A 12298-nucleotide genomic window follows, 5' to 3' on the forward strand; every position below is an offset into this window, starting at 1 on the left:
CAAAATTGTCCCGTTTTTTGACAGAATTAAAATAATAGTAGCTGTTTTCAGTGGTTGCATAGACATTATCATGTTCTTTTCATGAAAACATGTTCACCGACCTAACCAATCAGAAATTCATGAGGCTGTTAGTCAATCACTCACTGCCTGTATGCAACCCTACGTGTATGTGCGCGTGCACGAACGTTAGAGAATGGGCACGCGCGTGCGCGGTAACGTGCGCATTGCTTTTAGGGTCCCAGTTTTAGGCAACAGTGGTTCGCGTCCCGGTTTAAGCGGCTGAAAATGTGGTCACCCTACAGTAGGGTAATATAATACCATTTAGAATGTATTATTCCTAAATGGCTATTATGTTTATCAGATGTTAAAGAGCAGCATGCTGTACATGCCAATGCCAATGTCATCTAGATCAAGGACTTGATATGAACCCGAAATATAAAAGCAGACATTTTAGGAGCAGTCATGGGCTTGCATTCCTGTAGAGGACCCCCCCCCCCCCCATACTCTCTCTCACACACACACACACACACACACACACACACACACACACACACACACACACACACACACACACACACACACACACACACACACACACTCCTCCCACTATTACCTTTAAAGAAAATACCTCCTGCTCCTCTGGGCTGGTCCCAACCCCCGTTTTCACTCCAGTCACCAGGCCCTCCCTCCCCACTGGTGCATGTGTGTGTGCATGCCTGTCTTTTTGTGTGTATGTGTGTGTAAGAGCTGTGTGAGCCCTCCTACAATAGCCAACTGAAGTAACTCTCCCTTTTTGCACTCCCCTCATATTTCTCTCTCTCTCTCTCTCTCTCTCTCTCAGCTGGACTGCTAACTGTCAGACGGCGTGAAGGAGAGAAGCAACTTCAACTGCTGCTGCTGTAAAGTTTCGTGTGGTGTGGAGTTTCTCACGTTGCACGCACACACGCACGCACAAACACACGCACACACACCCACACACACGCACACACACACACACACACACACACACACACACACACACACACACACACACACACACACACACACACACACACACACACACACACACACACAGGAGCTCACATGCCCAGTCCCTCCCGCTACGTTCCTCTCTCTCTCACACACACTCACACACAGTCACACACACACACACATACAGACTCTGAGAGGGAGAGGCGACGTGTGAGAGTGATTGGCGGAGCCTGTTGTGTGGAAGCGCATTGAAGAGAGGAGAGGAGACGCGAGGGGAGCCCAGACTCTACCATGCTGGTGCAGGGAGAAGGACTGTTACTGCGCTGCTGCCTCTCTCCCTGTCAGTGGAGCGTGAGCTGGATGAGTTCTCTGCTGCTCCTGGGACTGATCTCTCTGCACACGCACACACACGGTGAGTCACTGCGTTACCGCCGTCACCCACGGCTATCCTCAACATCTCTGTGCAGTGTTGTTGTTGTCTGCTACGAACGGGAGTTCATCAAAGTGCTTTGTCTTTACTCCCTAGAACAGTGTTTCTCAAAGTGGATTCCAGGGACTTTGTGCTTGTGGGTTCATTTAACGGGGTCTAAATTGACCCATACAAGTCTGTAACTCTGACAGTGTACAAATGGAACCAAATGGACCCTAACGGGTCCATTTGGTTCCATTTGTACACCGTCAGAGTTAAGGGGAGACCTTGAAATGTAAATGTTTGAGAAACACTGCCCTAGAATGCGAGGTTATGTTCCCGTGCTTCTAAAGTTGCCCAGTTTAGGGGCTTGCTGTGTGTGTGTAACTTCACATAGTAAGTAAGACCTTCTGCAGCAGTCTTGTGTTTCAGTTTATATTTTAGCCTTAGTTTGCTCATACCGTAACTTTTACATTCAGCCTCATATAGCCTACTTTTGTGCCCTGTCACTGCTGCTCGTTTGTTATCAATTTGCAGTGACAGACTCATGGGATCTAATCCTCTGTCGAGCGCATCTAGATCTGTCTGTTTCAAATTCACAAGTTAAGCATAACCACATTAAATGAGTTGTGCAGACAGCAGAGGTTTTGTATCAAGGAGTAGTATAGATTGTATCCCAGTAATGTGTCATGCAGTTCTTTGCATACGGTAGATTTACCACTGGTTTAATTAGTGATGCAGCTTTTTCCACATGTTATTTTCCATTTGAAGATTTAAACAATTTCTGGACATTTCTGGGGATTCATGTATTTTTACTTGGGCCTAATACCAATACTTACTTAGGCCTAATACGTTCTGAACTAAGATGATCTTTCGATCTTGTTGATCAGTTAATCTGTAGATATCTGTCTTTCCCTGCCTATCTGTGGTTCCTGACCATGATATCGGGACAAGCAAAGACATTTTAGAATGACCACATAAGTGGTCATTCTAAAATTATATTCATGTCATTACTAATCATGTTCCAAGTGATGCTTCTGTAGCATACAGATCACTTCATCCTTGGCGTTCTTCTTTCAAAGTGTCTGCTCAAACATGGCTACTCCTTGGCTCCGTGAATGTTTTCCTATCTGTAATGCATTTGAAACGGTGTCCTGCTACATCCCGCTGACCTCAAACAGCCAAAAGAGACGCGCTGCATATTGTCATCGGCTCACATTGTTGCCATTAGACGCGTCAGCCGCCGTGTGTGTGTGACCATGTTTGGTATCCGCCGTGTGATTGGCGAGGTGTTACAGAGACGGGGAGAGAGAATGCGTGTCACATTTAATAGTCTGTTATGTTTAGAGCCGTGATGTGTGTCATCGTGGCTTGACACTGCACTTCTGCTGTTCCTCATGTGTCTGCGCTGCGAGCGCTCATGGGACCGCTCGCAGTATCGCGTTATCCACTCTGTTCCACATTGTCTCTCCTGCAGGACGGTGCACTGCACTGGTTCGGGGGGACCCCCGGGGTCCCTTTAGGGCAGTGGTTCTCAACCTGTGGGCCAGGGGGGTCCCCAAATTATTTTGGGGGGTCCCCAGATGATTAACTTAATGTGCAACATTTGTTTTCTCACTCAACAGTGAACAAACCAACATGAAGTTTAAGTGTATAGAGGGTTTATGCACAGTTCTAAAGTGACAATTTAAGGACTTTTTAGTACCTCTAAAATGACAAATTAAACATTGGCCAAATTTTCAAATATTAGAGGCAGAAATTGTGAAAATAGCCGATCTACATGCTCTACATGTAGATCTGCTATCACACTAGAACCGTGATATATAAAATGTAATGCCTCAACTCTTAGTGCTTGTCAGGGTGGGGGGGGGGGGTCCCCAGTTAAAATATGATGATTATTTTTGGGGTCGTGGCCTGAAAAGGTTGAGAACCACTGCTTTAGGGGACCCCAGGGCGGTCCCCAGCTAAATGATTGATAGTTAGTAAGCAAACATATATGTCTGTACTGTAAGTCAAATGGACCTGTATGAGCCCATTTGTTTCCATTTGTACACTCTAGTCTCAGAGTTAATAATGGGTAACTTAACATGTTATATGAACACATTTACTGTTATGCCAGCATGCCTGTATTTTATAAACGTGATTGTGGACACATGACCCCACATTCTGTGTCACCTGTCGCGCGCTTGTCTCGCCAATAACCTTCCTGTCATTGTCTGCAATGTTGAGGCTTTTTACACATTCAACTACAATCCATTTTGTTCTTTCTTGTGGAGGTAGTGGGTTCTGTTTAATCAGTGAATTCAGCCTTTATTCGTTTGGTTAATTTGTTTCTATATTTGCAAGTAGCGAAACATAATCCTGTGTGAGCTTTTATCCATTCGAGGCACAAACAAACGCTTGAAATGGCCCAAATGTTTAGATTTCTCAGTTGGCTGACTCTGTCCAAGTATTCCTAAGAGCAGCTGCCAACAGCGAGACAGATGTGAACGCTGACAGAAAGTGGGAATTCAACCAAGTCCACCTCATATTTGTGTTTTACTCCTAGTGAGTGCTGGATCAGCTGAAAATAAATTCTCCCTCTTCTCTCTTTCTGCCTGTAGGATTAAGGATGTGTGTGTGTGTGTGTGTGTGTGTGTGTGTGTGTGTGTGTGTGTGTGTGTGTGTGTGTGTGTGTGTGTGTGTGTGTGTGTGTGTGTGTGTGTGTGTGTGTGTGTGTGTGTGTGTGTGTGTGTGTGTGTGTGTGTGTGTGTGTGTGTGTGTGTGTGTGTGTGTGTATAGAGAGAGAGAGAAAGCGAGAGAGAGAGACTGTCTATATCTAGGCACAACTGACACACACACACGCACACACACACACACACACACACACACACACACACACACACACACACACACACACACACACACACACACACACACACACAGTATATTTATTCATGTACTGTATGTATTTATTTGAGCATACATACGTACACCTCATGCCTCCAGTGTCCAGTTGTTGATCCCAGTGTGAAGGGACTGTTGCTAAAGCCAGAGTAACATTAGTGCACCACCTACAGGTTGGATTCATAAGGATTCTCACACACACAACTGGGGAGGAAACCATTTCAATATGTTTCCATTTGAAAGAACCCACTACTGCATGGGCAGGGTTTGATTTGCTGGGAGGGATGGGGGAGGAAAACCCATGCCCCTGGGGGGGTTCTTGGGCTCTGGGTACAAGGATTCACTGCAGCCCCCCCATGAATGTTCTTCATAGGGGGAGGGGGTTTAACCCATTTAGACTGGGAACGCATTATTTTGTGCTTTAACTATTGAAAAATAGCAAGCTCGAGTGCCACGCTGCGAGCTTGTAGATGTACTATTTTTGAAAAATCTTGAAAATTTGCCACGCTGCGAGCTTGTAGATGTACTATTTTTGAAAAATCTTGAAAATTTGTGCAAGTCTTTGAATATTTTTTTTTCTTCTTTTTTTTAAAACCTATGTTTCTATGTCAGTGGTGCTCAAACCGTTTCTTGTGAAGGACCCCCAAAATAATATGTATTTGGCCACGGACCCCCTTCTCAAAATATTTAGTTCCAGGGACCCCGCAGAAGCGAAATTTGAGTTATAAATGTTCACTTAAAAAATACATATATTCAAAGATTTGCACACATTTTCACGACTTTTCAAAAATAGCAGATCTACAAGCTCGCATATAATTAAGGCCTCTCCACCTTTGTGTGTACGGGCCTGTCGCGCGTCTCTCGCACAGAAGGACACACGACCCAATAATCTTCAAGACTGAGGATCATGTAGTGTGTGTGTGCTCATACGATCCGATGAAATAATTATAAAATCGGATTGTAGGCGAATTCTCAGTGTGTGTGGAGGCTCTAACTCAGTCCCACTTTTCACCCCCTTGTGACGCCCCTGAGCCCCCCTCTGGTCATTCATTTTTATTGCTGGTGGGTGTATGTTCTATCTGATTCTGCTCAGACTGAATCAAATACCCGCATTTCCTTTTGGGGAACGTTGACTGATATATTTGGATTTGATAATATCAACATTTTCCAACTTCTGAATAAATTGAGGTTTTGGTTGAATAAATAAATACAAGGCCTACCTCTGTTTTTCTCGTAATATCTTTCAATGCTGATTTATTTTATGGCGCCAATTAATGTACGTCACTCTGGGTTCATGTTAACGAACTTTACCTAAATCTTAAATTGGGACAATAAAAAGGATGACGTATCTGATTTCTTGGCGGTTGGACTCTCTGACAAATAGAATCAGGCGAAGTCGAGCGGTCAAAACGACATTCAAACAGATTTCATCTGCGGTCTGTTATCAACAGCAGCTTTCATTGGTTGACGTGTAGATGATTGATTGGGCCAGCAACGGCCCTGTGCATTGGTTGACACACAGATGATTGATTGTGCTGGTAATAGACTGGGCCGTGACTCAGTGGGCAAATATTTGGTTTGTAAAAATGTAGCGCACTCTACAGTAGGAGCGGCATATACACAGTATATACGGAGATGCAGACCTCAAAGGTAGATTTGTTATACAATTAGTCTATACTCTCTCTGTCACGTTCTCGCCGTCTCTTTTTTAATTTCCCTCTTCCTGTATTTTTTTTTAAGTTGTTGTTGTTCAGATTTTAGCCAAGCGCATTTACACATATCTGGAATTCGTCCTCGGCATTAGGGCATTCACCAAATATACAAATATCAAAGTCACTATTCGACGTTGTTCACCGAAGTCGAATATTCGCTTTTTTTATTGTTTTCTCTTTAAAAAATATTGTGAAAATAGCAGATCTACATGCTCACAACGCCTCGCGTTGCGAGGCGTTGTGAGCATGTAGATCGGCTATTTTCACAATGTTCGCCTCTTGTAATATTATATATATATTAATATTTGGCCATTTTGCCCAGTCCTGTCGAATATTCAACTATTCGAATACTTTGAGGTTGAATAATTCGAATACTAAAAAATCACTATTCGTGAATGCCCTACTCTGCATACATCCCATCCTGAATATTAGAAGCAGTGGGCACAGGGCAACTATTGAACACACATGGGGAGCAGTTGGGGTACAGTGTCTTGCTCTAGAAGTTTGGTCCCTAAAAGAAAAAGCATATGGTTTCTTGGTCATGTGAATGGAAGTCTAGACTGGGCCAGCTTGTGTTTCCCTGTCCTGTAGCCACAGGTGGCCTGAAGTCATTGTAGGCTTTAGACGGTTGACAGCCATGGTGTTGTGTCTGCGTGAAGGTCACTGTTTTGCCCTACAGCGTGTCTGGGCTATTGTCTCTCCATGGAGCAAGTACTAAGGAGCGATGATTCTTTAATCTTCAAGGGAAAAGGAGAGTAAAAGGAGTGTGGGGAATGAACACACGTGCTGTCACACACAGACGTAAAATCACACACACGTGCGCTTATTATTATAAGCCAGGGGTCTTCAACGTTTTCAGGCCAAGGACCCGTTAGTTGAGAGAGAGATGAAGCAGGGACTCCCACTACCTTTTCAGAGATTCCATATACCGGTAGTTTCATTGTTTGACAGCACAATCATCAGCATATTTTGGATTCATGTCAATTTGTGTTTTCAGATACCGTATGTAACCACTTGACCCGCCGATACTTAATAAACTTATACTTACTCTGTACTCAGTTTGCTCTTTTTCCCCTCTACACCAAAGCTCCTTGCAGAAAATAAGACAATCTACAATAGACAATCTACAATCTACAATCTACAATCAACGTTGTGAGCTTGTAGATCTGCTATTTTTGGCTAAAGTTCTCCAAATATGCATGCTTGGGTTCAAGTGGTTAATATAAAAAAGGAGAAAGATTTGGAGGACCCCCTGTAGTAACTCTGAGGACCCCCTAGGTGTCCCGGACCCCCTATTGAAGACCCATGTTATAAGCACATTAACCGCATGCACACACGCACGGGACGAGCACAGGTTTACAGTCTGCATGCATGCAAGCTCATAGACACACGCACATACATGTGCAGATGAACACGCTCACATCCTACGTGACCTTCCACCTACGCCAGGCTGCAGCCTTCAACGTGAGTTCGCGGAAGTGAGGAGTGAGCGCGATAGCTTACATTTCATTGTCCTTGGTGGAAATAAGCACCGCTGTATCGGTTTTCACAGTCAAAGCACAGCCCAGTTGCTTTGCTTTTGTCACCGTCGGCTAATGAGACTCTGTTATTCTCCTCCTGAGTTTCGCTAGGAAACATTTCTTTTTTATCGCGGCATGGAATGAAACACCTGGGCTGGTGGTTTTAGCCAAATAGAGCACTTGTTTCACACAAGGATGTTCTTACTCAAAGGTGTGTTTTCTTTCACATTCAGGGAAATTCACAATTTACACCTGTCCGTTTTTAGTTTTGATGAAGTCACTCTCTAGTTTGATGCACTTGTACTCTTTTGCTTTCTCTCCATGTAACTCAGCACCTGCTTGATGATTTTTTAGTTGCATTGTAGCAGAGTAGATGTGTTCTTCTTGCAGGGATGGTGTTACTTCAAACTCAGCTTCTCTCTCTCTCGGTTCTGAAAGGGCAACCAGGGTGTGAGGGCGAGTACATCCAGGGATACAGCAGCACCACACTTTAACATTTACTTACAAGCCATGTCTGGGCCTTGGGTTGTCAGCAAAATATGTATGCTGTACAGAATGAGAGAGCGCAAGCACACAACGCTGCATCATGTGTCTCTTGCTCATTCGATGTAGCAGGTCTAATCTGCAGGCAATTTTCTTTTTCGATTTGTGTATCCCTTGCGTCCAATCTAATCAAATTGGGGACAAAACAATCCTTCTGCTAGCACAATCAAAACGGTTCATTGAACATCAGGAGATGATGAAACAGAGACAGAATAAGAATTCATAGTTGTTTCATTTGATTGAGGCTGCTGTTGGCAAAACCAGTAAGCCAGTGAGAAATATTACGTAAAAACTAAACTAAACTAAACTAAAAAAGCCACAAGAGGAAGATAAAGTTTTAGCGCTGACTCATTATACTGCACTTCTAGTGGCGCTTTCCTTCCTGACAGGATGTGTTGAATCCCCTTGCTAGAAACTGATACCTAATCAGAGGGAGTGACGTCCTCATGGCTGAAGACGCCCAGCCAGAGAAGTGAGGTGCTGCTGTTCACGGTCAACATCCTGAAGAGACCTCATACACAGCTAGATGCTCAGTATTCATTTAGGGTCCATTTTTACATTTTGAGTTAAATTAAGACATTTGTGGACCTTTAACTGCAAATCGACAGATATTTACTCCTCGCGATTGCAAACTAGGCCTATAGGGCCACAGAACTGTATTGAAAGTGTCTCCATAAGGGGCCCCCCCATTATGTTATCAGCGGGCACAGGGCACCACGAAGCAGTGACAACCAACGGTATTTAAAATCACACCTCTAAGAAAGACAATGAATTTGGCTCCAGTCCCAGCTATCTCGCAAAGGGTGCTAAGTTTCCAGGGATTCACACACTGCACTCCCATGCAGTGTTTTGTATGTTCAAGTGTAACAAAGAAGTGGAGAGAGAGAGAGAGAGAGAGAGAGAGAGAAAGAGAGGGAGGGAGGGAGTTGCTGGAAAGGTGGAAGGTAAGGAGGGTTGAGGACTGAAGGGTATTACATCCTGTAATGGATCCAGTAACTCCTACCCCAGTCAGATTACCGGTCTGGCACAGACTTCTTAAGACACAGCTGGAGAAGGGGAAACTGTGTGTGTGTGTGTGTGTGTGTGTGTGTGTGTGTGTGTGTGTGTGTGTGTGTGTGTGTGTGTGTGTGTGTGTGTGTGTGTGTGTGTGTGTGTGTGTGTGTGTGTGTGTGTGTGTGTGTGTGTGTGTGTGTGTGTGTGTGTGTGTGTGTGTGTGTGTGTGTGCGTGCGTGCGTGCGTGCGTGCGCGCGCGTGCGTGCGCGCGTGCGTGCGCGTGTGCGCATGCGTGTACTTACATGTGGGGTAGTGGAGGTGCATTACAGAGAGAAAAGGAGGCGTGAGAGCGGGTGGGGAGATTTGTGTTGTGTGTGCGCACATGTGCACTGCTGTCTGCTAGAGTTTCAGATCTGCTTTGTAGCAAAAATATGATTTCACTGTCTAATGTGTGGGAAGTTCTCTCACAAGAAGGACATACATTGACGACAAGCTTGTGTTATCAATTTCAGATATCTAACTGCAAGGCTGTATTGAGTTTTAAGTTTTGCACAGTTTAGCTTTAGTTTTATACAAATACAGACAATCTATTCTAATGTTGATCATTCGACGCTTGCAAGTGACGCTCAAGTGTCTTTTTGGGCAGATCTGAGAGCAGATTCTTTTTAAAGTATAAACAACAACAACAAAGTTGGTGTACAGTAGCTTAGTATGAGCTGTCGAAGTAGGAGCCACTTGTAACACTCAAGAGTATACTGGTCCATTCGGTTTCATTTTTACACAGTTACATTAATTTGTACAGATTTTACTGTGCAGCATTCAGCATGGTATAATACAGTGGTTCTCAAAGTGGATTTCAGGGACTCTCTAGGTTCCTTTATGGGGGTCTACATTGACGCTTACAAGTCTTTAACTTTGGCAGTGTACAAATGGAACCAAATGGACCCTAACAGGTCCATTTGGTTCCATTTGTACACTGTCAAAGTTAAGGGGAGACCTTCAAATTTGAAAGTTTGAGAAACACTGGTATAATACAATGACTGTGGTGATGGACAGATAACAGGTGAAGCCGGGCAGTGCAGAGAGAAGCTGGCTGTCACAGCTACAGTGCCCTGGGACTATGAGGGCTTAGGGTTTTCACTAAAGCTCCGCTGCATCCGTAATCCCCACCCCTTCCACACCATCCACTCATAGGCCCCCAGAGGAATGTTTTGGACGGAGGGAGGATAGGCAGGGGCAAGAAGGGAGTACAGAGAATGAATGGTCATTCTGGGGTGTTGGTGTGACACGCTGGTGAGGAGATAAGAAGGATAGAGATATTTATGGGTAGAGATGTGTGCTTGTTTGTTACACAAGACACTCCCACCAACATGTGTGCAAGCAAGATGAACAAACATATGTACACACCAATGTCACCTTTGTTCGATGGGGACCTACCAAAAAAAAGTATTTTTACATAAATTCAAAATACTTGGTCAGTACTTGGTCTCTTACTGACCAGGATACTGTCACCAATATACTAACCTGGTGACAGTATCCTGGTAAGTATTTCACATAGTATCTTTAATTTGTGTTTCAAATAATTCTTTGTATTTTGTGCCCATCTCTGCCTATAGAGTGGCGATTCCCATGACCCATTTTCCAGCCCAGTCTCACAGTAACAAGCTTTCCAAGTGCAACAAGAAATTAAAGGGAAAAATAAATAAATGAAAGAAAGGAAGGAATATAAATGCATTTACAAGTCATATTCAGAGTCCTTTGAGGTCATTTGTGGATGTCAGGATGTCCACTTGTTGTAATGGCTCTGGAATGGAGACTATTATCATGCTATGATAGGTACCTAATGGCTGTCTGGAGGGGAGTGCATATTGTTTGTGCGTGCACGTGCGTGCGTGCGTGCGTGTGTGTGTGTGTGTGTGTGTGTGTGCGTGCGTGTGTGTGTGTGTGTGTGTGTGTTAAGGGTCTAGTAGACTGTGTGTTTGTCCAGTGAGATAGTACATAGGAGGCCTGGTGCCAGTGGTGGGTGATATGTGACATAATGGGAGGCTAATCACACAGAGGAGACACTGGGACGCGGACAACTGTAAACACACACACACACACACACACACACACACACACACACACACACACACACACACACACACACACACACATGGGTCGTCACTCTAATACACATTACACTCTGTGCCTAATGTGGGTTTTGAAAGTCACACATAGACGAATAGGCATTAATATCCATACACACATGCACAGATGCACACGTACACACATGCACTGATACACACCTACGCTCAGCACATGCATACACAGAGGCAGTAAATGGATGGAAAATGACTGCTTAAGCCTGTGGAGATGACGGAGACGCCACAGACCAGAACGCTGGGAAATAAACACATGGCAGCTGTAATGCTAACAGCATCACAAACACACACACACACACACACACACACACACACACACACACACACACACACACACACACACACATACTGTATATGTGTATGCGTGCGTGTGCAAACGTGGTGCTTTCACATACTGTACTCATTTTCAACATCCTTTTGAAGACATCTCAGGTTCTGAATTTGATCAGTTGCCTTCCAACTGCAACAATCGTTATCTGTTCTTATTAGTTCTCTGTGTGTGTGTGTGTGTGTGTGTGTGTGTGTGTGTGTGTGTGTGTGTGTGTGTGTGTGTGTGTGTGTGTGTGTGTGTGTGTGTGTGTGTGTGTGTGTGTGTGTGTGTGTGTGTGTGTGTGTGAAAGCTAGCTGACTGAGTGCTATGATAGCTCCTGCCGTGGGCAAGAGGTGTCCTAAAAGAGATAATTTAGCATTTGGTTTAAGTTACATTTTGTATTTGTGTGAGTGTGTGAGTGAGAGTGTGTGTGTGTGTGTGTGTGTGTGTGTGTGTGTGTGTGCGTGCGCCTGTGTGCGTGCAGACTGCAGGTGTTTGTATTTAGTTACATGCAATTGTTTTGTGCAAAAGTAAAGTGCTATTGGCAAATGACATAGAAATTTGGTTCAAATGGTACAGCTGAAGAGAAGAGAGGCAGTTAACTGTACCACAACAAATATCCCCACATTGATGACATTTAGACAACCACCAGTTAGCATCTTACATTATGTTCAGCACATTTATGTTCAGCACATTGTTCCTGCAGTGCTTAAGATAGCTGAACGCATGGGAGCCTGCGATGATAAGCAGAAGATTCAACATTTCGTCGTTGTCGGGTAGAAACCTTGTATGTCCAAAACCGTTTGTTT

The 12298-nt window shown here is 44.2% G+C and overlaps 1 protein-coding gene across 1 annotated transcript in view; it reads left to right on the forward strand.

The window, feature by feature from the left end:
- Positions 1-1263: 1263 nt before the first annotated feature.
- Positions 1264-12298, forward strand: part of bmpr1ba (bone morphogenetic protein receptor, type IBa) — a gene marked incomplete at its 5' end in the record, with an annotated part of 46818 nt that continues 35783 nt past the window's right edge. The window contains one exon of the mRNA XM_080738125.1: positions 1264-1384. Coding sequence (XP_080594251.1) covers positions 1264-1384 — 121 coding nt within the window. The remainder of the gene's footprint in view (positions 1385-12298) is intronic.

The sequence above is a fragment of the Nannobrachium achirus genome, assembly GCF_963921795.1.
Source record: "Nannobrachium achirus genome assembly, chromosome: 12".
Taxonomy (NCBI): domain Eukaryota; kingdom Metazoa; phylum Chordata; class Actinopteri; order Myctophiformes; family Myctophidae; genus Nannobrachium; species Nannobrachium achirus.